Source organism: Prionailurus viverrinus, chromosome D3 (genome assembly GCF_022837055.1).
Source record: "Prionailurus viverrinus isolate Anna chromosome D3, UM_Priviv_1.0, whole genome shotgun sequence".
Lineage (NCBI taxonomy): Eukaryota > Metazoa > Chordata > Mammalia > Carnivora > Felidae > Prionailurus > Prionailurus viverrinus.
Window position 1 is genome coordinate 42,404,286 of NC_062572.1, and position 27,195 is coordinate 42,431,480.

General features: G+C 35.0%; 1 protein-coding gene across 1 annotated transcript in view; it reads right to left on the reverse strand.

The window, feature by feature from the left end:
• The window catches only part of SMCHD1 (structural maintenance of chromosomes flexible hinge domain containing 1), a 162,082-nt gene that overhangs the window by 72,275 nt on the left and 62,612 nt on the right, over positions 1–27,195 (reverse strand). Inside the window, exons 21-30 of the mRNA XM_047827631.1 lie at positions 26,799–26,895; positions 25,397–25,469; positions 22,955–23,094; positions 22,159–22,293; positions 20,107–20,334; positions 13,634–13,782; positions 12,629–12,717; positions 11,944–12,062; positions 8,276–8,443; positions 1,159–1,284 (exon numbers count right to left, since the gene is read on the reverse strand). Coding sequence (XP_047683587.1) covers positions 1,159–1,284; positions 8,276–8,443; positions 11,944–12,062; positions 12,629–12,717; positions 13,634–13,782; positions 20,107–20,334; positions 22,159–22,293; positions 22,955–23,094; positions 25,397–25,469; positions 26,799–26,895 — 1,324 coding nt within the window. The remainder of the gene's footprint in view (positions 1–1,158; positions 1,285–8,275; positions 8,444–11,943; positions 12,063–12,628; positions 12,718–13,633; positions 13,783–20,106; positions 20,335–22,158; positions 22,294–22,954; positions 23,095–25,396; positions 25,470–26,798; positions 26,896–27,195) is intronic.

The following is a 27,195-nucleotide window of genomic DNA, read 5'->3' on the forward strand; positions in this document are numbered from 1 at the left end:
CTTTATTTTACTTATCTCATTTACCCTTTGATCCATTTACCTCTCAACTCATTTTTCTCAAAGTATTTCTTCCATCTGGGTCCTAAATTCTTGTTGCTAAGCCCAAGAAGCATGTCTTCTACTTCCGGGTGTATAGCAGCAATACCACAGTCTTTCTTAACAGAAAGACTGACCCTGACTATTTTACTATGAAAATAAGTCTATGTGGATCCCAAGCCATTCTTGGCATTTTAATTTCCCATATGACTTTTAAGATCAATGTGTCAGGTCCTAGAAACCTGTTACGAGTTCTTATTGAATTAATGGATTATTTTTCAGACAACTGAATATTTACATAATCTCAACTGTTTTTATCCACTAAAATGATAAAATGTTCATAGAAGGATACTTAAGCCTGGCTGAAGACAACCCAGGGAATTGTCTCTGTGCTGCCTGGTAACAACCTGACTGGGACAAATTAATTGACTTCATTAGGAGGGACTATGTCACAATACAACTTTGCAAGGGACAAGCAGCTTCTCCCATTTCCCCTCACAGGAGGGCCTCCAATTCTGTACCAGGCACCCCAAGTTCCCACTAGAACCCAAGAAGCTGGCAATCCCAGTGCTCGTGTAAACAGGTGGTACCTAATCTAGGACTTCTTGGTATTAAGCACAATGTTTGCCCCCAAACATTACAAGGTGATACTCGTGCTTGTCCCATATCCTAGAATATAACTCAGTATAAGTCTAGCAGCTATGCCCAGGCCCTGGTAGCACTCCATAAGGTATGGAGGACAGGTACTCACATGATGCTTTTTGATCACCTTTAGCTTAAGTTTCCCAAGTAATGCCTATTCCTTAACCCATATTGTAGGCCACTATATTTGCCTTTACTCACTTTCTCAGTGTCTCTATTCATCCTAATCTGAAATCCAAATACATACTAGTATTGAAAGAATCATAACTGTAGAATACTGCCCCTTACTACATTGCTTGCAAGATATGAAGTTTAGTTCCTCAAAATAATTATGAAAAATCTTTAAGGTGATTTAAACTAAACAATAATCAAGGTTATGTAAGACTATGTTTTTAAAAATATGACATCTAATAACATTATGACAATGAAACCCAAAAGTTCAAGTAGACGAAAATTATATAAGGATGTTTTAAAACTTACCTTTAAATTGTTAGCTTTCACGAGACTTATTTTGACCTGTGGTACAGGTGCTGGATTGTCCCACTGATCACAAAGTTGAACAATGAGAGGATTCTGTAATTCTCTTCCATTAATCACTGGAATGGACTAAAACAGGTATAAATATTTTCAAAAGCATTAAAGCATATGTGCCAAATGATATAATTACTACTTGTACACTTATTAAATGATCACTTAATTTATCTTGGTTCTAGTCACAAATGGCTTCTTCATCTATTAAAATAAACTTCTGAAAGTGAATTATATTGTCACCAGTGATCATCATCTTATAGAAGTAATTAATAATAATAAAAGTTCAAAAAAAAAGCATTTGACATTATGGCTTTTAACACATCCCTAAAAGTTACATATTAGAATGACTTCAATGGGAGCATCTGGGTGGCTCAGTCGGTTGAGCGTCTGACCATTGATTTTGGCTCAGGTCATGATCTCATGGTTCATGAGATCAAGCCCCATGCTGGGCTCTATGCTGACAGTGTGGAGCCTGCTTGGGATTCTCTCTCTCCCTCTATATTTCCCTCCTGCAACTCCCACACAGTCTCTCTCTCCCTCTTCCTCCTTCTCAAAAATAAATAAAGAAGCATTTAAAAAAAAAAAGGAATTACTTAAAAGCTTATCTTAGGTTCTCAGATTTAGCATTGGCTGTCTATGGTTTAGCTCCTCTGTCAAGGACAAGCACTCAGGCACTTTACATGAAGCAGTAATACACAGCTTTCTACCACTCATTAAACAGGACTAGAAAAGAGAGGGAAACAAACAAGAGACTCTTAATGATAGAGAAAAGACATATATATGGGTTGACGGAGGGAGGTGGGTGGAAGATGGGCTAGAGTGGTACTTAACGAAGACACTTAATGATGAGCACCAGGTGTTGTATGTAAGTGATGAATCACTGAATTTTACTCCTGAAACCAATATTGTACTGTATGTTAACTAAATAAAATTTAAATTAAAAAAAAGAAAATACATACAAACATACACACATAAATAGGACTAGTTGCTGATAATCTATACAAAAATGCTTGTTTTTTTCCTCCATGTAACGGCTATGTAATTCTGGGAATTTGCTTGTTGACCTATTTGTACTGAACATATCAAAGGAAACACACTGCCTAGCAAGAAACCTGATGAAGTTCCAATCTTATGTATCATATTTTAAAAGCTGAAAAAAAGATTGGAGAGAACTGACTAGTGAAAAAGTAAAGTTGATTTATCATCTCTTTCCTATTAATAATGTTTCCTCTGCTTCCTCCAAGCCCCACTTTACTAGAGGTAGTTGGTTCAAATTAGGAGGTTGCTAAAAGTGGGGAAAATACTAATGTGTTTTGGATAGGACTTAATTTTTCTTAAAAAAAGAACTTTAAGACTAGTTTAAATGCTTAACGATCACAAATTTTACATGGCTATAGTTGACTATATTCCATCTGCCAAAGTTTATTAAAAGCCTGAATTTAAAAAAATCAAAGACAGTTTCCAAATGCAAACATTATCATGGTACTTTATTCCTAAACACATTGTCTACCCATCACACAGTAATTACTTTTAAAGAATATTCTTTAATAAATGACTTGTAGCCTAAACTGTCACAGAGTTGTCTGAGAGAAAGGGGGGGGGGGGGGGGGGGAGGAAGTATCCAAAATCTAATGTTCATAATTACAAACCTCTACCACTTTCTAATATTGGAATGTAACAATGTTTCAGGATTTCAGTTTCCTCATTTATAAAATAAGAATGTTAAAAAGTGCATAATGTTAAGACTAAATGAAAGAACATATGTGTATATTAATGTAACATTTATACGTTTTTTTCTATTTATCAGTTAGGTGTTAAATTAGTTCCCCTTTTCCACTTCAGATCCTATTAGGGGGAAGGTAGGGTCAAGAATTAATTAGGACCTAACAGATACATTCAGAACATTTCATCCTAAAACAGCAGAATACATATTCTTCTCTAGTGCATATGGAATATTCTCCAGAATAGATCACATCCTGGGTCACACAAATCAGTCCTCGATAGATATAAAAAGATCAAGATCATACCATGCATATTTTCAGATCACAACGCTATGAAACTTGAAATCAACCAAAGGAAAAAATACACGGAGGTTAAAGAACATCTTACTAAAGAATGAACGGATTAACCAGGAAATTGAAAAAGAGATTAAAAAAAAGATACATGGAAGCCAATGAAAATGAAAACACGACAGTCGAAACCCTGTGGGATACAGCAAAGGCAGTCCTAAGAGGAAAGTACATTGCTATTCAGGCCTATCTCGAGAAGCAAGAATGGTCTCAAATACACAACCTAACCTCACGCCTAAAGGAGCTACAAAAGCAGCAGCAAATAAAGTCTAAAACAAGCAGAAAAAGGAAAATAATAAAGATAACAGCAGAAATAAATGATATAGAAACAAAAAAACCCAGTAGACAGATCAATGAAATTGAAGACTAGTTCTTTGAAAGAATAAATAAAATTGATAAACCACTAGCCAGACGTATCAAAAAAACAGGACCCACAAAGATAAAAATCAGTAACGAAAGAGGAGAGATCACAACCAACACCACAGAAATACAAACAGTTGTTAATACTATGAAAAATTTTATGCCAACAAACTGGGCAATCTGGAAGAAATGGACACACACGACCAAAATTCAAATGATAAGAAATAGAAAATTTGAACAGGCCCACAGCCAGCAAAGAAATTGAATCAGTTATCAAAAATCTCCCAACAAAAAGAGAGTCCTGGGCCAGATGGCTTCCCAGGGGAATCCTATCAGATGTTTAAAGCAGAGTTAATACCTATTCTTCTCAAACTATTCCAGAAAACAGAAACGGAAGGAAAGCTTCCAAACTCATTCTACGAAGCCAGCATTACCTTGACTCCAAAAACAAAGACCCCAATAAAAAGGAAAGTTATAGGCCAATATCCCTGATGAACCTGGATGCAAAAATTCTCAACAAGATACTAGGCAAATCAAATTCAACAGTATGTTAAAAGATTTATTCATTGGGGTGCCTGGGTGGCTCAGTTGGTTAAGCATCCAACTTCGAATCACGTCATGATCTAACAGTTCATGGGTTCGAGCCCTGCGTCAGTCTCTGTGCTGACAGTTCAGCCTGGAGCCTGCTTGTGATTCTGTGTCTCCCTCTCTCGCTGCCCCTCTCCCACTTGTGCTCAGTCTCTCTCTCCCTCTCAAAAATAAACATTAAAAAAAAGAATTATTCATTATAATCAAATAGGATTTATTCCTGGGCTGCAGGACTGGTTCAATATTCACAAATCCAACAACGTGATACACAACATTAATAAAATAAAGGATAAGAAACCTATGATCCTCTCAATAGATACAGAAAATGCATCTGACAGGAGCGCCTGGGTCGCTCAGCTGGTTAAGCGACCGACTTCGGCTCAGGTCATGATCTCGCAGTTTGTGAGTTTGAGCCCCGTGTCGGGCTCTGTGCTGACAGCTCAGAGCCTGGAGCCTACTTCAGATTCTATGTCTCCCCCTCTCTCTGCCCCTTCCCTGCTCACGCTCTGTGTCTGTCTCTTAATAATAAATAAACATTAAAAAAAAAAAAAGAAAGAAAATGCATCTGACAAAATACAGCACCCTTTCTTGATAAAAACCCTCAAGAAAGTGGGATGGACAGAACATATCTCAACATCACAAGGCCTTATATGAAAGGCCCACAGCTATCATCCTCAATGGGGAAAAACTGAGCGCTTTCCCCCTAAAGTCAGGAACACAACAAGGATGTCCACTGTCACCACTGTTGTTCAACATAGTACTGGAAGTCGTAGCCTCAGCAGTCAGACAACAAAATAAATAAAAGGCATACAAATTGGCAAGGAAGAAGTCAAACTTTCACTCTTCCAAGATGACAAGATACTTACTCTACATGGAAAACCCTAAAAACTCCACCAAAAAAACTGCTAGAGCTCATACATGAATTTAGCAAAGTTGCAGGACATAAAATCAAAGAAATAGAAACTGGCTGAATTTCTATACACCAATAATGAAGCAACAGAAAGAGATATCAGGAAATTGATCCCATTTGTAACTGCAGCAAAAACCATAAGATACCTAAGAATCAACCTAACCAAAGAGGTTGATTTGGATCTGTACAGTGAAAACTACAGAAAGCTTATGTAAGAAACTGAAGAAGACGCAAAGAAATGGGAAAACATTCCACGCTCAAGGATCAGAAGAACAAATATTGCTAAATGTCGATTAAAGTAATCTACACATTCAATGCAATCCCTATCAAAATAACACCAGCATTCTTCACAGAGCTAGATTCACAGAGCTATAATTCTAAAACTTATAGGGAACCAGAGAAAATCCCAAACAGCCAAAGTAATGTTGGAAAAAGAAAACCAAAGATGGAGGCATCACAATTCCGGACTTCGAGCTGTATTACAAAGCTGTAATCATCAAGACAGTATGGTACTGGCACAAAAACATACAGATCAATGGAACAGAATAGAGAACCCAGAAAGGAACCCACAAATGTAAGGCTAACTAATCTTTGACAAAGCAGGAAAGAGTATCCAATGGAAAAAAGACAGTCTCTTTAGCAAATGGTGCTGGGAAAACTGGACAGCGACATGAAAAATGAAACTGGACCACTTTCTTACACCATATACAAAATAAATCCAAAATGGGTGAAAGACCTAAATATGAGACAGGAAATAATCAAAATCCTAGAGAAGAAAACAGGCAAAAACCTCTTTGACCTCGGCCAGAGCAGCTTCTTAGTAGACACGTCACCAAAGGCAAGGGAAACCGAAGCAAAAATGAACTACTGGGACCTCCTCAAGATAAAAAGCTTCTGCACAGCAAAGGAAACAGTCAACAAAACTAAAAAGCAACTGATGGAATGGGAGAAGATATTTATAAATGATGTACGGGATAAAGGGCTAGTATCTAAAATCTATAAAGAACTTACCCAACTCAACACCCCAAAAAACAAATAATCCAGTGAAAAAAATGGGCCAAAGACATGAATGGATACTTTTCCCAAGAAGACATCCAGATGGCACACACACACGAAAAGATGCTCAATCTCACTCATCATCACAGAACTACAAATCAAAACCACAATGAGATACCACCTCACACCTGTCAGAACGGCTAAAATAAACAACTCAGGAAACAACAGATGTTGGTGAGGATGTGGAGAAAGGGGGACAGTTTGGCCCTGTTAGCAGGAATGCAAACTGATCCAGCCTCTCTGGAAAACAGTACGAAGGTTCATCAAAAAATTAAAAATACAACTACCCTGTGACCCAGCAACTGCACTACTTGGTATTTATTCAAAGGATACAAAAATGCTGATTCTAAGGGGCACCTGTACTCCAATGTTTATAGCAGCACTATCAACAATAGCCAAAGTTTGGAAAGAGCCCAAATGTCCATTGACTGATGAATGGATAAGATGATGTGGTATATATACACTCTGGAATTATTACTTGGTGGTCAAATAAAAAATGAAATCTTGCCATTTGCAACAACATGGCTTAGGCTAAGAGAAATAAGTCACTCAAATAAAGACAAATATCACATGATTTCACTCATGTGGAATTTAAGAAACAAAACAGATGAACACAGGGGAAGGGAAGGAAAAATAAGATAAAAAAAAGAGAGGGAGGCAAACAATGAGAGACTCTTAAATACAGAGCACAAACTGAGGGCTGCTGGAGGGGAGGTGGGTGAGGGGACAGCTAAGCAGATGATGGGAATTAAGGAGGGCACTTGCTGGGATGAGCACTGGGTGTTATATGTATGTAAGTGATGAATCACTGGATTCTACTCCTGAAACGAATTACTACACTGTATTGTTAACTAACTTGAGCTTAAATAAATTTTTTAAAAACAGAATTAGGAAATTTTAGGAATACCAGACATTCAGTGATTACTTTTACAGCCTTATCTACATATGTTATTTCTCTAACATAGTGAGAAATCAGTTTTTTTAAAGCTTCTGGATTTCTATGGTATCTGCAAATTAATCTTCTAAAAATCTTTTGAGTTAAACTGTCATTATTTTTGACATTCCCCAACACAAATCCATATAAAAAGATGAACATGTTAACATTTTTTCCACCTCAAAGGTAAACAATTATTTCATAATGTCATCAACCAACAAATCCTTTATTGACTTCATTAAACACAAAGTGTATTACTTATGTAGTATAAATGCTCCCAAATAAAAAAGCACTGGCTTTACAGTAAAACTCCTCAATCAACACATTACAGAAAAAAATTTTAGAGCTCACTGTCACCACTTGTTTACCTATTTTAAATTCACAAACCAAAAAGAGCAATCTCAAACTAGACCACAGATAATGTACACTTTTCTTAGGTGATGTACTCCTTTAAAAGTATTAATTTCATCCATAACCATGGTGATAAGCTCATCTTCCTTTACAAAAGTATGTAAGCTGTCATACCAACAGGTAGAGCCCTGCTAGACCAAAACTGAAAACAAAAATCCAAATATTTTAAAACCAGAATTCTAAACATTTAGTAAAAACTCAACAGATTTAACAGAAATTTGCAAAGTTTACACTTAAGATTTAACTATTTGTAAAGGAAGGCATGCCAATGTTTTCATGTGTATAATGACTTGATATCTGATATGCTTTGTCAAACTCCAGAGAAAACATTTTAAGACAGTAAGACAGAACGATGAAACAAAATTGGGAAAAAAACAGTAACTGTTAAACCTGGGGATTCATTATGCTATTTTCACTTGTATGCATGTTCGAAAATTTCTGTAATAAAATTTTAAGGTGTGATTACACTCTTAAAAATTTTTTTTAATTTAAATTCTAACAAAAATAACATACTGTACATTTCTCAGTGTTCAAGTTATTTCCCTATTCTTTAACAAATGAGGACACAAGTGATGAATTAAATAACGAAGTATTTAGTATATTACTTTGTCCTTTTGTTATTGTTACCATTGCTATTTGCTGTTACTTCAACAGTAAAATATATCTACCCACTCACAACCTGAAAGTAATAAGCCATGTGATAGTAAATTCTTTCCTTTAATCAAGGCAGTTACTTACCTCCTTTAATTCTGGCCAGTCTATAAGGAGAAGTTTTGCTGGTGGTCCAGAAATTAGCTGCACTCGAATAAAGTCAGAAAATTCACGCCAAGTAAAACAAAGATCCTTATTTCCAGGAGGGCCTGGAATAAATTTGATGCCTTTTACACTTATACTTTGTGTATTTTCCTAGTGAGGAAAGGTACATTGAAAAGAGGGATGTAATGTTTAGTTTTCAAAAAAAAAAAAAAAAAAAAGAAAGAAAAAGAAAGAAAGAAAAAGAAAATGTTGTCATTAACCCACTATGCATACAGGTATGTTTCTGCGTATAACTAATGGCAAATAATTTGCACACATACCAATACTGGCATACTATCAAATTCACTTCCTTGAAAGGAGAAGCTGAATTTCTTTTTTTGTGAGAGAGAGATCTAAAAGGTGCTATGTCTTTTTATCTCCTCTTTTCCTAATTAACCTCTTATTTCCACCATCTCCTTTTTATTCCCCAAACAGCAAAGTGTGTGCTTGCCCAATAGTGGGCTGCCCAAAAAGTGTGCTTTGCACTTGTTCTTTCCTGATGTTTGCAAAATTCTTTACCAATCTACATGGCCTTTCGTTAGGTTTCTGCATACAGGATACCTTAATCAGAGGGGTGTTCCCTGACTACCCTATATAATGGTACTGTTTCCACTACCCCATTTTATTTTTCTTATCCCTCATTTCCTACCTACTGCATGTTCTTCCCATTGTAAGGTGATCTCCAAGAAGGTAGGGGCTTTGATTTGTTACTGCCCAATTTCAGGTTCACAGCATATTAATGGGAATCAATGAAACTAGTCTATAATTTCTGCTATGTGATGGAATGATATAAACTAATTCCACAGTGGCACGAGTACCCTAGTATTCATTTTAACACTGATCCTTAACAATTTTATCTCAAATTTGTGATGAACACAAATCTGTTCCATCAGATTGAAAAAAATTTTTTATGTTTATTTTTGAGAAAGAAAGAGAAAGGGGAAGGGGGAAGGGCAGAGGAAGGGAGGCACAGAATCCGAAGCAGGTTCCAGGCTCTGAGCTATCAGCACAGAGCTGATACAGCTCTGGAATTCACGGACTGTGAGATCATGACCTGAGCTGAAGTCGGACACTTAACCTACTGAGCCACCCAGGTGCCCCTACTCCATCAGATGTTAATAATCAGCGTTAAAATTTCATGTTTGACATTCTCAACTGTTAGTAGAACATTTTCTGTACAAAGACACTGCAAAATAATTAAACTTAATCAAACCCCAATGAGTTCAGAATTTTTCAATATCTGGAAAACAAATATTCATTAGTAAAACATACTGATAACTGAAAATATATGAAGTATAACCTAGAATTCCATATTTATTAGTGAATCATTAAAAGGCTTTTTGAAGACATGATTTCTTGTTTAAGTCCTGTTGGAAGTTATTCTGGTTTTACTTCCAATCTTGAAAAGGAAATTTGTATATGCATTTACAAACTGTAGATGAGTTCAAATAGAATTAAATATAAAATTCTGAAAGGTGCTATGGTCTAATGCTGAAATTATCAAAGGAATGTACTTCAGAATAGCAGTACATTTTATGCAAATGCAGAAATAATTTGAAGAATCAATAACATATTAAAACTACTTTTTATTTAGAAAAAAAACCACTATTAAAAAAAATAGTTTTAAAACAGAAGCCTCTGATTTTTTCTCTGTAGAGACTGGGGGTAGACTCCTGATGCTTGAAAACAAGTCAAGATAGTATACCTCAGTTGTAAAATGACAACAGGAAGAAAGTAAGTCACCTTGGCTGAAGAATAATGAGCTATGGAGAAAGGTGGGAGATTATGCTGTGGTAGGATACTTTAAGGATATTTTAGGCCATACTAAGCAGATGAAGTCTAAATTTACAGTATAAAATGCTGATAGATCTAATAGGTGGCATAAAATGAGAAAGGAAAATGGACAATGGATTTGGTCAGGTGAAACGGAAAAAAAAAATGATGAGTGCCTTGCCTTAGAATGACAAAAAAGGATGTGGAAACAGTATATACAACTCTTCCAAGGAGTTACACCATGGAAAGAAGAGAAAGAGAGCAACAGATGGACAGGGAATTAGAGCCCAAGGATGTTTTGATTGGGGGGGGGGGGGGGGGTTATAATTTGTCTTTTAAGATGAGAGGTAAGACAGGGGTATCTTGGGTAGTTAAGTGTCCAACTCTTGATTTCTGCTCAGGCAATGATCTCACGGTTTTTGTTTGAGCCCTACATCAGGCTCTGCACTGACAGCACAGAGCCTGCTTGGGATTCTCTCTCTCCCTCTCTCTCTGCCCCTCTCCCACTTGTACGTACTCCCTCAAAATAAATAAATACACTTAAAAAAAAAAAGATGAGAAATATGACAGCATGTTTACGTGCTGATGGGAATCTGATAGGGAAAACTGAAGAGGCAGGAAGGCAGGTTATAATTTAGGAGAAATTATTGAATGAAGATGGGTGTCTATGCATAAAGTGATAGGAGGCACAGGTTGCTCATGCATACAGCAGAAACATAGTTATCTTCTGATTTCATATATACATAGGGTGGAGATAAATAATGCAAAAACTTGAAAGTCAAACACTAAACTTTATCTTTGTAAAGTAAACAAAACATCATTAAAAGTTCTTTGGCACTAAGACATAGTGAGTTGTGTCGTAAGAACTAGAATACCATCAACAGATTAGTGAGAATAAGAAACTCTAGTAAGGAAGGGCAACAAAGAGACTACTCTTATGATTCCTTTGTCAGGTTAAAGACTGTAATGGAGACTCTAAAAGGAAGAAGAATTTTTAAAAAGCATTAAATGCCCTAACTGGATTCAGCTTTACTTGGGCCTTAGAATTCCTTTCTCACCTACTATGGCCTGGCAGGTTCCTTCAAGCCTGGACTCCCACATCTTTTTTTTCCCTGAGAGTTGTTTTTGATCTTTCCAAGCAGAATACATCATGTTTGCCTGTTTTAAACTGAAACGATTCCACTACAGTAATTTTTTTTCAAGCTAATCTCAAATAACTGCACAGCTGTAAATTTCCCCAATTTTTTCACTAGCATCCTGTTTAATGCAGGATGTAAGCACTAAAATTTTATTTATTTATGAAAAACTACTTTTACATACATATCAAAATATTTATGGATGACATTTCATGTATGACATACCAATGTATGGATGACATTATAACGTATGGAATTTGCTTCAAAATGATGGGGTGCCTGAGTGGCTCACTTGACTAGTTTCAGCTCAGGTCATGATCTCGCAGTTGGTAGGATAGAGCCCCACATTGGGCTCGGAGCAGAACCTACTTGGGATTCTCTTTCTCCCTCTTTCTCTATCCCTCCTCCACTTGTGCACGCGCTCCCTCTCAAAATAAACTTAAAAAAAAAAAAAAGAAAAAGACATGGCGAAGTGGAAAGTGGTGATTATTGAGGCTGAGTGATAGAAACATGGGGATTACCTCTGCTATTCTATTTTTTGCATATGTTTAAAGTTGATCATAACAAAACCGTCTTAATCCCTTTTGTGACTTTGCATTGTTAACACCAAAATCAAACTTCTCTTGGTTATTTTAGTTTTTCCCAAATGTTGTTAAATGTAAATCAATGGCATAAGCCAACTGCTATGAAAAGTAATCATACCTGAAAAGTAGTTTTCAAATGGGAGCTGTCAAGTCCAACCCCAGCAATTCCCAACGCAGATAAAGAACTTGGTGAAAATGCTTGAATCTGATTTCCATACTGATCTGTAACTATTACAACTATATAAAAAAGGAAAGTTTAATTTTAACACTTAAAATTATGCTTAGGAAAACCACTGTAACTTTGTTCTCTTATGTATTTTTTTGTAAAAAATAATACTTGTTTCTTATATAATCGCTACCAAAAAAAAATCAACAATCTACTTAAGTATGCTTATATTTATTATATATAACACCATTTTGATGTTAATCTTACTACAAAATTTGAAGAAAATAATTCAATATTATTCTAATTCAGGTAATATTCTAAATGTAAGAAAAATAAACGTGAATCCACTGATAGGTTTACTTTGCACTTTTAATGTAATAGTTTTAATGTTAACTATTATTATTCTAACAAAAATCAGTATTTTCCCAAGAAACTATTTTTGCCAAAATGATTTTAAAGTTATGTCAGCCTAGGCAAAGATAGTAAAAATACAGCAATCTTTTCTAACAATAGATTTTAAAACACCAAATGTATATAAAACCAAAGCTTTCCTTTCAGATCATGTATGCCAAAATGTGAATGTAGGTAAGCACATATTCTAAAAGTATTTTAAAGAAAAAATGCAGACCATACTAACCTATTTCTCCTTGAAGCTCTTGGCCCATTTGTACTGTTTTTCCTCCTTTTAACTCACATTTTAAATGTTTAGGCTCATCAGGAAGTGGCCTGAAATTAGTTAAGAAAAGGCTTTAGTTCTACCTTTGACTGTAGAAAAAACTTAGTTTTAATATGCTAAAGAGTAAGCATATATATATCACTCACTTTCTAAATCTTAAATACAACACCCCTCCAAAAATACCTCAATTTATATAACATCACTATTAAACCAAATGGAAACAGAGAAAAGACAGATTGCAAAGTGTTAAATCATAGCATCCATGCTGGATTAAAAGGAAATTATGACTAGAGAACTGAGAAAGAAAAGGTGGGTCAGTAAAAATAACTCATCAAGAGATCAGGTGGCAGGTGGAGAGCAGTATATCTAAAAATTTTATCTCAACTATGGAGCCTGGAAATACTATGAAAACGGATGGAGGAATTCAAGTGAATAAGGTTACTGGAAGAGGTGAGCAAGAAACTGAGGCCAGGGTAAAAGATTTTTCTATATGTATTTACATAAGTCTTCCCTTTTCTATCAGCAATACATAGTGGTCTGGTAGGACTCAGCTTTAATCACGAAGCAATGAAAGAATTTTTCCTTCTGAGCAACACACTGATCACACTGTATCTTTTATATTTTTTAATATCTGTCATTTCACAGGTGTTTTCACTGCTGCTTGCACTAGGAGGGCTTTCCTTTAATGACAGTTCTAGTTCTTTCAGATACCAGAGGGTCATTAAGCACAGGGTATACTAAAGAATAAAATACTTAGGAATGGACTTAACCAAAGAGGTGAAAAGACTGATGAATTAATCACTATCTCCTGTGAAACTTTATTCCAAAGACAACCTACCTTATTTCACAGAAATTGCAATCTTTTCTACATTAAAAATAACTTTCACTAGTGTGCTTTGGAGACAAGTATTTTTGTTATCATATGCTGAATTTTGAAATACCTCAAAATATAATATGCCCACAAACCTTACTGTAAATGCACTTTCCAAAGACACATGATCATCTTGGAATGAAACCTGGCAATAGCGCATATCTTTCACAGATGTCGGTACTTGTACATCAGGAAGCAGACCCTGTAGCAAGTGTTCTTTGTTAATCTCAGGAGTCCAATTAACCTAAAAGAGAAATTATATACCTAAGAATAATATAAAGCTTAGCCTAATGTACTCCTAATGCCACTTATCTTACTGAAGAATCAAAGTTAAATTATAACCCATCTTCACCACCTCCAAAGAAAAAGAAAGTCCCTTTATGACCATAAATGACGGTGGTTCATACATATATTAGTGAGATTAAGAAGTTTCTCCCTCTTCTAAAGACTCCAACCAAAAAACTAGTACAAGTAATAAATTTAGTAAAGTGGCAGGATATACAATTAACACCCAGAAAACAGAAATGTTTCTATATGCTAAAAATGAAGTATAAAAAGAGAAATTTAAAAAAAAAAAACCTTTACAACTACACCAAAAAGAATAAAATACTTATGAATAAAGTTAACCAAAGAGGTGAAAGACCGGTCCTCCAAAACCTACAAAATACTGATGAAAGAAACTAAAGATGACAAAAACAAAGGGAAAGATATTCCATGCCCATGAACTGGAAGAATACTATTAAAATGTCCATATTATCCAAAACAATCTACATATTCAATGCACTCCCTATCAAAATACCAACAGTATTTTTCACAAAGGCAGAACACATAATATTAAAATTTGTATGGTACCACAGGAGACCCAGAATAGGCAAAGAAATCCTAGGAAAGAACAACAGAGCTGGAGGTATCACAGTACCAGATTTTAAGACATACTACAAAGCTGCAGTAATCAAAACAGTATGATACTGGCATAAAAAATAAACACATAAATAAATGGAACAGAATAGAAAGCCAGAAACAAACCCACGATTATATAACCAATTAATCTAGGACAAAAGACGAAAGAATATGCAAAGGGAAAAGCCAGTCTTTTCAATAAATGGTGCTGGGAAAACTGGACAGCTATGTGTAAAGGAATGAAACCAGACCAGTTTCTAACACAATATGCAAAAACAGACTCAAAATGGATTAAAGACCCAAAAGTGAGTCCAGAAACCATAAAAATCATAGAAGAGAACAAAGGCAGTAATTTCTCTGACACTAGCCATAGCAACATTTTTCTAGATATGTCTCCTGAGACAAGAAAAACAAAAGCAAAAATAAACTACTGAGACCACATGAAAATAAAAAGATTTTGCACAGTAAAGGAAACCATCAACAAACCTAAAAGACAATCTATTGAATAGGAGAAAATACTCGCAAATGACGTATCTAATAAAGGGTTAGTATCCAAAATATATAAAGAACTCCTATACCTGAATACCAAAAAAAAAAAGAGTCCGATTAAAATATGGGCATAATACCTGAATACCTATTTCTCCAAAGAAGACATAAAGATGGCCAACAGACACATGAAAAGATACTCAACATCAGTAATCATCATGGAAATGCAAATCAAAACAACACTGATATCACTCTATACCTGTCAGAATGACTAAATAAAAAAACACAAGGAATAACAAGCATTGCCAACCATGTGGAGAAAAAGGAACCCTCGTGCACTGTTGGGAATATAAAGTGGTGCAGCCACTCTGGAAAACAGTATGAAGGTTCCTCAAAAAATTAAAAATAGAAATACCATATGATCCAATAATTCCACTATTTGGGTGGAATACCCAAAGAAAACAAAAACTTTGGGTATTTGCCCAAAGAAAACAAAACACTAGTTCAAAATGATACATGCACCTTTATGTTTACTGCAACATTATTTACTATAGCCAAGATATAGAAGTAACCTAAGTGTCCATCAACAGACAAATGGATAAGGAAATGTGGTGTATATATACAGTGGAATATTATGCAGCTATAAAACACGTGGGATTGTGCCATATAAGACAACACGGGTGGACCTGGAGGATATTATACAAAGTAAAATAAGTTGGACAAATGCCATATAATTCCACTCATAAGTAGAATCTAAAAAACAAACAATAACAACCAAATGAATAAACAAAAAACAGAATCAGACATATAAATACAGAGAACAAACTGATGGTTGCCAGAGGGAAGGCAGGGGTAGGGGGGTGGGGAGTTTGGCAAAATGAGTCAAGGGGAGGGAGGTACAAGCTTCCAGTTATGGAATGAGTAAGTCATAGGAATAAAAGGCACAGCATAAAGAATACGGTCAATGATAGCATAATAACTACATAATAGGACAGACAGTAGCTACAGTTGTGGTGAAGAGGCAAATTTGTCATCACTAGGTTGTGTGTAACCTAACTAATCTAACACAACATTGTATGTCAACTATACTCAAATTTTTAATTTTTTTTTCAACGTTTATTTTTATTTTTTTTGGGACAGAGAGAGACAGAGCATGAACGGGGGAGAGGCAGAGAGAGAGGGAGACACAGAATCGGAAACAGGCTCCAGGCTCTGAGCCATCAGCCCAGAGCCTGACGCGGGGCTCGAACTCACGGACCGCGAGATCGTGACCTGGCTGAAGTCGGACGCTTAACCGACTGCGCCACCCAGGCGCCCCTATACTCAAATTTTTAAATGCTTCCTCTTTGTCTTCACTGTTAATGTTACCATATCTTTCAGTGGAATAAAATTTTTTCAGTCATTTCTTTCACGTTGTGCCATAGGATTACCACTGTGGTTATTATAGCTTAAAATAACATACACATCAAATCAAATGATCAATTCTGAGAGTAATATTCAAATTTTTGTTAAAAGAAACCTCTTAATGGGGGCTTTGAATGAGATCTGGGTTAACTCCTATTCACTAAGATGAGAAAACAAATCATTTACCGTTCTGGCTACCTTTGAGTCTTAATCCATTCTTGGATGCTTTTAGCTCTTTCATTTTAAATCTCTTGCATTCCACATACTAATTTGTTGCTTGATCCCTTTTTTAAGTTGAGCACCCTACTTCTACTTTTAAACTTCTAATCTTTTCTATGTAAGAATTCTTAGTTCACCTTTCTCTTTTAGCCTTCTATAGTTGTGATTCTTAAGGTTTCACAGTTTAAGCTGTTCTAATCTTCTTAGTCACCTTTTTAATTTTAATCATCTTTTATACTGTATCATATATATATAAATATATGTAAATATATATGTAAGTCTGTACACACACCTTTTTTTTTATTTTTTTAAGATTTTTTTTTTTCAACGTTTATTTATTTTTGGGACAGAGAGAGACAGAGCATGAACGGGGGAGGGTCAGAGAGAGAGGGAGACACAGAATCGGAAACAGGCTCCAGGCTCTGAGCCATCAGCCCAGAGCCTGCCGTGGGGCTCGAACTCATGGACCGTGAGATCGTGACCTGGCTGAAGTCGGACGCTTAACCGACTGCGCCACCCAGGCGCCCCTTTTTTTTTATTTAAATAATGGAAAAAGCAGGAGTTATACTTTTCCAAAAGGCTTTCTTCCCCCCACTCTAGCCATGCTATCCCTTCAATAGATTCCCAGCTCAGGGTTAACTTTCCTCAATATTGGAGAACTCTCTGAAGACCACAGAAATCACTTTAAAAACTATACATATAATAAAATAACATTTGATATCTTTTATTGCCAATAAAGAGGTGCATGTTTTAAAATCTTTGGAACCCAAGAAGTATTTAACTACTAAATTTGAGCCAAAAGGTGTCAAATGCTGGTCACATGCTTATTGAACGGCAAAAAGGTTATATACAGGTAGAGGCTCTCAAGTCAATGTTTCTTCTTAATCTTGATAAGAAACCACAATGTGGGAACCTAACTATGAGAAAGCAAGGAACCAGTTCAGAAGCCAGGTTCCTGGCACCACTATTAAATCACTCAACTTTAAGTCTACTGATATAGATAAAACACAAGTTGCCTCCCCTTCCAAGAAGGATCAGGATTATTTCTCTATCAATTCTCTAGTCCTTCATTATGGAGGGAAAAAAGAAACTGGATGGGACAAGGGATATTTCAAGTAAGATTTAAAAGTAAAGGCAGCTGAACCCCTACTGAACAATTCTTTTAAAATGTCAGATCCCAAGGGGGCACCCTGGATGGCTCAGTCAGTTAAGCATCTAATTGTTGGTTTTGGCTCAGGTCATGATCTCACAGTCAGGCTCTGCACTGGAAGTGGAGCCTGCTTGAGATTCTCTTTCCCTCTCCTTCTGCCCTCCTGCCACACGCCATACACAGGCTAAATATTAGATCCTATATCTGGAAACTCAAGATGACTATAGGATGAAATAGTACAAAGAAATAATTATCTCCTATCCCACATAGTAACTCTCCACAAATTTAGTTAATTGGGACCCCTTATATAAGGGCCTGTAAATGTTGGCTTTCCAGAGAAAGGGGGAATTATTTGTCTCTAACTGCCTTAAAGAAAACTGGATTTTTAAAAATTATTTTCTCACACAAGATTTAAGGAGTTCTTTTCTTTATGGATGACAAGCGAAAAAGTACAATCAGTTCTGCTATAACGTTTGGTTTGAAAATGCATATTTGTTTCAATGATATTAAAAAATTAGGGAACAGTTTGAGAATAAAGCAAATTTTATGTCTTATGTACAATTTCATCCATGAAAACAATAGATGAACCCAGAAAACTGTCCCCAGCTAAACCAATCCATGCAGAAATACACAAGTAACATAACTCAAACCTGCCAGCCACCTCAGGTGATTATGTATATTGAGCCACACATGTCCACACTTAGTGGAGTTTCCACAACTTTACAGTAACCCACAAGCTGCAACCCTTCTTGCACTCAGTTCTACAAAGTAAACTGACATATTATTGTAGTGTTTGTGGACTTTTTAATCATTTAATGTGTTATTGTTACTAATGTATTGGGACTACTTTATTAGTTTCTTTTTTTTTAATTTTTAAGGCTGTATTCTTTTTTTTTAATGTGTTTATTTAATTTTTATTTTAGAGAGAGAGAGAGAGAGAGAGAGAGAGAGAGAGAGACAGTGGCATGTGAGCAGGGGAGGAGCAGAGAGAGAAAGAGAGAGAAAATCTCAAGCAGGCTCCATGCTTCAGCATGGAGCCTGACTCAGGGCTCGATCTCATGAACCATGACCTGAGGTGAAATCAAGAATCAGACGCTTAACCAACTGAGCCACCCAGGCACCCCTTCTATCTTTTTTTAATGGGTAACTGATAAAATTTGAGTACTGTGCCTCTAATTCCCATTTCCCCCATACACCCTGTGATTTTGATTGGTTTTTACCCTTTTATCTGGCACAGTGATTTTAAGAAATGCATGTGTTTTGGGGTGTCTGGGTGGCTCAGTTGTTTGAGCGTCCGACTTTGGCTCAGGTCATGATCTCAAGGTTCATGGGTTCAAGTCCTACATTGGGCTCTGTGTTGACAGCTCTGAGCCTGGAGCCTGCTTTGGATTCTGTATCTCCCTCTCTCTCTGTCCCTCCCCAGCTTGTGCTGTTTTTCTCTCTCTCAAAAATAAACATTAAAAAAAGTTTTAAAAAATGCATGTGTTTCATTATAGCAGAACTGACTGTACCTTGAAAGGAGGAAGCACAGAATGCCCACTAGTCTTACGATCAATCATAAGAGGAGTGCTACAGGTATCTACTATAGGTGACAACAATCTATTTTGATTTGGTTCTGTTAAATGAGATGTTAGGTTTCAACATACAGATTTACCCTAACAAGGTGCAAATGATAAATTTAGATTACAACAGATTGATGAGGACCATATGAAGCTGAGAATCTACAAAACTGTTTTCTAAGATCAGGCTTTTAGAGAGTGATATGCCAATTTCAAATGGTCAAATCAGGGCCCTGTAGTGAAAACAGTAACAGTAATGTTTCACTGTCTGCCTTTAACAGACCTTTGGTTTAGTGCCTTTAGAGCAGCTACAAATACTATACATTGCTTTGGTTATGGTAATCTTAACTGTGACTGCAGCAATACAGTTGGTCAGGAAGTATACAACTAAAAGAGAATTCCAATCTTTGGCATTTTGCTAAGCGTCCAAATCATTTCTCTTAAGTATGCATTTGTCACATATGAATCATTCACATGAATGTGCATAAAAAAGTTTTTAGTGTGGAATTTTTGTTTGTTTTTTGTTTTGGAAAGAGAGAGAGAAAGACTGCATACACACATGGAAGAGGAGCAGAGAGAGGGGGAGAGAGAGAATCACACACAAGCAGGCTCCGCACTGTTGGTATAGACGTGACATGGGGCTCAAACCCATGAACCATGAGATCCGAAATCAAGAATCATAAGCTTAACTGACTGAGCCACCCAAGTGTCCCTACCCTGAAATTTTAAATAATAGTACTATTTGTCTCTGATAAGCTTCTTAGAAGCTACCTGATAAAACTTCTTGTTCAGAGTCTTCCAATCATAAAATGAACAAAATTCTTGTGAATAACTATTTGGAGATACTTACTTTAATTTTATCTGCTAAAGCTGATGTTATGTGGATTTCTCTTTCTCCTTCATCATACATTTGAAAAATAAGATTATGCATAACATCGCCTGCTATCCAATTAACCTCATCCTGATGTTTGATCTGGATTGCCTTTTGTCCTTCCACACTGAATATCTGTAATCTTGCAACATGGCTACTAGGAAGCAACTTAATAGTCTTCTCCACAGGTACCACATCTTTACAACTCTAGGAAAAGAGCACAGAAAGATATACTAAATGACATCTGCACTTTTTGAAAACCTATTTTTGGGCTTCAGTGGTGAGTCTTCTACATTGCTTAAGAATTTATGTCCAATATTATGGAAGATCATCTTATACACTGTTAATATCCATAAGTTTTGGCATTAAGATCACACTATACCATTAATAATTCCTATTTTATACCATCAAGTTATAAATAATGACAGTGGCCACATTCTTAAAGCCAAAAACTAGCATATTTGGATTTAAAAAGATTCGCTCTCCCTTATTTGTAATCACATGACAGATTTGGTGACTATCGTCTATTAATAAGAATAAAAATGTATGAAATTAGTAACTTCCCATAAAATCAGAAAATAGTTGCCATAAAATACACTATTTATATTGAAGCAATACATTGAATACATTGAATACACTGAAACTAAGTGAGTGAATAATGTTATTTATAGCTAAATGAGAACTCTAGACGCCATGAAGGCTAAGCTGGCACATTTACATTATGGGCACAACAATTTTCCACATATCAGTAGAGATAAACTGGATTACACTAAACTGATTTTAAAGGCATAAAAAATTAAAACATTACATTCATTATTTCATAATCTAGGTCATAGTGCATTCCACAGGATATACAAAATTCAAAGTAAGCCTAAAATACTTTTACAATCTTATTTAGCCCATTTCTCCTTCCTCATCCAGTTGTAGTCATTCCTATCAAAGCCCAATCAAATGAATGATGATATATATAAAATTCCTACCTTACAGAATTATCAGGGAAATAACAAATACATCTCTACTATAAGCATATTGCATTTACTTGATTCAAACTCAAGAGTTACTGCCTTTGGATAACATTTTCTAATTGCATATCTGATCTAGATTCTTGATCTTCTGCCTGCTGCTGTTCTACAGTATTTATGTAATTCCTAATGTTTGTTACTCTTTGCTCCCAAACCCAGATTCCTCCCAAACTCCAAGTCTCTTCTTCCTGATCGATTGTAAGATAGTATGCTCAAAAGCCTGCTGCCCACATTACTGAATTTAAAAAACTGCGTAACAGTTATTTGAAGGTTATCAATATAATCAGCTTGTAAAGAAGAGGAATGAAGTAACGAGCCATCTCATTCTAGTGAAAACAACACAGTCGTATTTTACCCTTTTGTGACTCAAGATATGTTAATTGATGTATAATGAGTAGAAAAGCATCAGTTAATCAATTGGTTAGATTACTCATCATCTACAATACCAATAATGGAGAAATCACACTGAAATATTTAACTTAAATATCTGTTGTCTCATTTTGCAACCTTAGGAGGTCAGTTGCTGGCCCTCTCCAGGCTGGCTTCACCTACAGCCATGATGTATATCCATCCAGTAACAAGTATCCTATTAGTACATTACCACAAAACTCTACTTGAAAATAGTAACCATGTATTTATTTTTAAAATTATACATATGAATTATTTATATGTCCTTCACTGGTTGTTTACCAAACTTTCTAAGAAACAAGTGTTAACTATAAGAAACAAAAAAATAAAACTGACACATAAATACATTTTAATAGAATAAAAAAATTAATTTTAGGAATATGTAATCAATAGCCATAGATATTACAAAAGCTTTAATCAAAATTACTAATACAAAATGTTACTCACTATACCATTTCACATTGCCTTTTTCTTCACCTTAGCTAAAAGAACCACAAATACCTCATTTTTATGTGTCAAATATTACTTAAAATATTATAAAGCTGTGAAAAATATTTGTATGAAAACAACATAATATCAATGAATAACAATAACAACTTACAGGTATTTCAATTTTTGCTTTCAGAGTCTGGTCTTTTTTAATGTTCTGCACTTGAATTGCAGATCCTGTTAAAATACTGGTTCCAGAACTGCTGCAGTCTACAACGTAGACTGGAAGGTTTGGAGCCCCGAAAAACTATTGAAAACATACAAAATAATTGTAAGACCCCAATCAAATGTACCAAATTATTCAAGAACTATTATTTAAATTTTCAAATAATTTCAAATACAGCTACTATTTCTGGCTATAAATTGGAAAAAGTGAAACAGAATTCACTGATACTCTAGACAACTGCTAAATGAAAAGAGTAATTTTCTATAATTCTAACTAAAATTTATGTCTTCTGAAACACCAACTTCCTCAAACACTATTCTTTTTTTAAATTTTACCTATTTGGGTTTTCCTTTTCTTTTTGTGCCTTTTTTTAAATTTTAACTTATTTTCATTTGTCTACCCATCCCTAACCCTGAAAGATCATTCTACCCATAAATTAAATACTTCATCTAAACTGAGGGGAATGGACCAAGAAAGGATGGGTCCATTTATAGACAAAACAAAAATGTTTTGTCTACAAAATTCTTTATGAAACTTGATACAGTTAACACCTTTACTGGCTTACAGATGCTGAAAGTATAGGCAATGAGATACCCACAAATTTCTCCATGGAATAATCATTAAAGGCCTAAATACAATTTAAGTCTCACTATAAAGTAGGTACAAGAGACAGTCAAGTCCACTGACTACCATAGGACTCAAAATAAAATCTACATATTCTTCTTACCCTACAGTAACTTACCTTACAATGAACAATCAATTTTGGTTGTGTTGTTATATTGTCTGATTCATCCAGAACTTCTACCTGAAATGGGAAAGCTGTTCCATTTTCTATAACTAAAATTTCAGAATCAGGTTTCACTTTCAATCGATGAGGGGGACCTACCAGAAAATTACATAATGAAATACAGATTCAAGTTTCTAAGACTGAAATACTGAAACAACAACAACTTGTAACATTTCAAGTTTTAAGATCTTAAAAATGACAAGAAAAAAATAAGCAATATCCATGTTTAACCATTTCTATCACCAAAATGTATAGACTCTATGAATGATCAGAGTTGTCTCACGTATATATTTGAGGTCTAGACTTAGTTTTATGCAACAAGCTATAACACAATAACTAATGCTAGAAATTACCTACAGGTGTAAAACCTTAAAGAGATCCTGGAAAAAAAATGTTCAAGAATTTTTAAAAAATACTTTTACTCACTTTAACTTTACGCAATGATTAGTTTCTCAAAAACATATTAAGAAAAAAACACATTTTAGGTTAACAGTATTCAAAGGATTAGTTTATGTAAAGATATAACCAGATAATTTACTTGTTTGTCCACTACTCTGATGTTACAAGCAAGCTACAAGTTTCCTCTTAGATCAAAGAGGGTTCACACTACTATACCAAGATGATTTGATGTGCTCCTTAAACATTGATGTTTTTAAATACAATTTATGATAAATGCTGGTAACAAAAATTCACAGAGAACAGTTACGAAAAACACTAATGTTAGCAACATTTTTTACTTTTTACTATATGCCATGCAGTGTGTTAAGTTTTAAGCACTATTCTCATAATCTTCACAATAATCTTAATGAAAAGGGCAATATATTATCCTCATTTTATAAATGAGAAAACTGGAATCCAGAGAGATTAAGTATCTTGTCCAGGTCACATGACTAGTAAGCAGCAGGCTCAGGTTTATGTTCTAAGTAATTTGAAACCTCTTGACCATTATCATACCATGCTACTTTTTCCTTCACAATTTCATTGTCAAATTCAAAAATAATGCCACACCATCTGGTTACTAAGGATTTCACTACTCAAATCTATACTTTTTAGCTAACCTCTAAAATAAAAGGATTGCAAGCGTTTATTTAGCGTTTAATATTTTTTTTAAAAATGTGTGTGCGTGCATGTAATCTGTACACTGAACATAGTGCTCAAACTTACAACCTTGATCGAGAGCCATATGCTCTTCCAAATGAGCTAGGCAGGTACTCCAACAATTTTATTCTTATACTTCTACCAATGTGCTAATTTAAACATCTTCATCAATTTATGCTTGAGGGAAGCATCAAACTATTTGAATTTGTACAAGGTTGTAGCTAACATGTTTTTTTCACATCCAAAAATGGTACAAAGTGGGGCACCTGGGTGGCTCAGTCGGTTGAACATCCAACTTCAGCTCAGGTCATGGCCTCATAGTTTGTGAGGTCATGCCCCGTGTCAGGCTCTGTGCTAACAAACAGCTCAGAGCCTGGAGTCTGCTTCAGATTCTGTGTCTTCCTCTCTCTCTCTCCCCCTCCCCTGCTCATGCTCTGCCTCTCATTGTCTCTCAAAAATAAATATATGTTAAAAAAAATTTTTTTAAATAAATGGTACAGAGTCATGTGAACAAAGATATGATAATACTATTATTAATAAAACAGAGCTAAAACTGACATACCAATCACTATTGTAGGTATTTTACAAGCACATCTCACTTTGCACAGTACTGTGTTAGTGAGAACTCATATATATTGGAACTGTGTCCTCCATTCAGTTACCAAAAAATCTTGCAAAGTGAGGGTTGCCTATATTAACTCATTTAATCCTCATAACAACCATGAGAAAGTAGATGTCTCATTTTATACTTGAGAAAACTGTGGTATAAGACAACTTTACCTAACTCATAAATTACAGAGCTTAGATTCAAACCCAGAAGGGCTAATACCAGAATGTATTATCTTGAACCTAGGACAGACTGCCCCTCAAATTAGCCAGCATTTCCTACCCTGTTACTTTAAGGTAACTTCATTATCAAGTTGCTAAATCATTATCAAAATAACAACATAAATTCATGAAAAACTTTTCTTTTTTAAAAAATGAAACATTTACAGTTATATCAGAAAAGATAAAGACAGGTCCGGCTCTAATATAAGCCTAATTAGTATATTTCTAAGAGTGGTTCCCTAATACATTTTCAATATTCCCTTTCTCCCAATTACTTCAGAGCTTTAATAATGTCTTCCTAAAGGTTTTCCTTTTTTGTTCTATTAGTCATTTCTGTCAGTGATTTGTTTCACATTCAAATTATTTTCAAGACTTATACCATAACCAAACCAAAAACCATCTCATCATTGTATTTTATAATAGGAATATTCTTTTAAAGGTGATTATTAGGAGTATTTCTTAAAACATTACCTGGTAGTAATCTAATTTTTAAAATCTGTGTGTCTTCTTTTAAACCCGGCAGAATAACCTTCAAATTAAAATTCTGTTGAAAAAAATTACTTTAATTAAATCCAAGTCCTAAATAGCTCAGTAGTTTATCATCTCAATTCTGACTTTTGCTTTTCATTTCCATAACATTACAGAAATCTATTCAGTAAATTTATACTAAAATTATCATTTATGTATGTAAGAAATAAAGGTCAAAAAAATTAACTTCTATTACTCCCTTAGAGATACCAGCTTCTTCTAATTCAAAAGGAATAACCTTTGAATAATCAGAATCAAGATGGGGATTACAAAAAATACAGAAAATAGTGAAGTGTAAAATACCAAAAATCTAGAAATCTCTAAATGCAATGTAGTACTCTAGATTAGATCCTGGATTGAAACACTAGTTATTAGTAAAAACAAAACAAAACAAAAAAACTGGTAAAATGTGAATAAAGTTTACAGTTTTGTTACTAGTATTGTAGCAATGTTAATTTCTTAGAATGGATAAATGCTGACTATATAAGACTAATAAAGGAAACTAACTGGGTAAAGAGCATATGCAAACTCTCTATACTGTATTTCCAACTCTTCTGTAAATATAAAGTTATTTCAAAAAAGATTATAAAAACCTAGAAATCATTTTAGTTTTTTTAGTAAGCTTATCTTACTAAAGTCAAATTTCCCTGATTTTCAAGTTCTTCTTCCAGAAAACTCTGAATTCCAAAAGATGTACAGAACTTGACCTTTAATTTGACTAAACAATACAGTACAGCATACAGTATTTAAAGACATTCACATGCTCTATTTTAAACACCATTTTGACAGAAAAATTTTAAATACATATTGTAAGTTAATGATGCAGTGAAAAAAGGCTATGTATTACTTGTTATTAGCCATAGTAATCCCTTTTGTCATGTAAATCTACTAGCTGCTTTATATACCTGATTGAAAAATTACCTTATTGGAATTTGTATTTTTTACTTTCCTAACCTTATCCCTCCTCAACCACTTTGCTTTAGTCCAAATACCAAACCCAATACGTTCATAAATGTGAGCTAAAGTTTCTCATACTTTTGTGTTCTAAAAAGTTGAAGAGAAAAAAGAAACATAGTACTGGGTCACTGTTGAAAAAATGACTTTGAATATTGGAAGACTGGAATGAATATGAAGACAGCTGAAAAATATCTAATTTACTGTTAAACAAAGGCAAACATGCTAGTTTTCCTTAGAGATGTAAAAGTTCAGTGAAATATTCCTAATTCTTAGGAACACCATATTGTCATCCTGTCACAAATATATGTTATCCAATTTGAAATTTTCCATTTCATTTCTATGACAAAAGAAATAAACATGTATTATAATATTTCAGTACAATGCTTACCTTGCCTTGACAAGAGTTTACAGGGCCCCTAGCTGTAACACCTCGAATTACACAATTTGGTCCTTTGGTTATTTCTTCATAATGCAAAGATAAACCACTGGAAAACATAAATTTTTTTTTAACTTCCCCTCCATAACTCACCAAAGGAAGCTACAAATGTGTTACTTGCTCATGTACCATTCTCATGTCTAATTCACTTTTTTAATAAAATATTATTTTAGGGGCGCCTGGATGGCGCAGTCGGTTAAGCGTCCGACTTCAGCCAGGTCACGATCTCGCGGTCCGTGAGTTCGAGCCCCGCGTCGGGCTCTGGGCTGATGGCTCAGAGCCTGGAGCCTGTTTCGGATTCTGTGTCTCCCTCTCTCTCTGCCCCTCCCCCGTTCATGCTCTGTCTCTC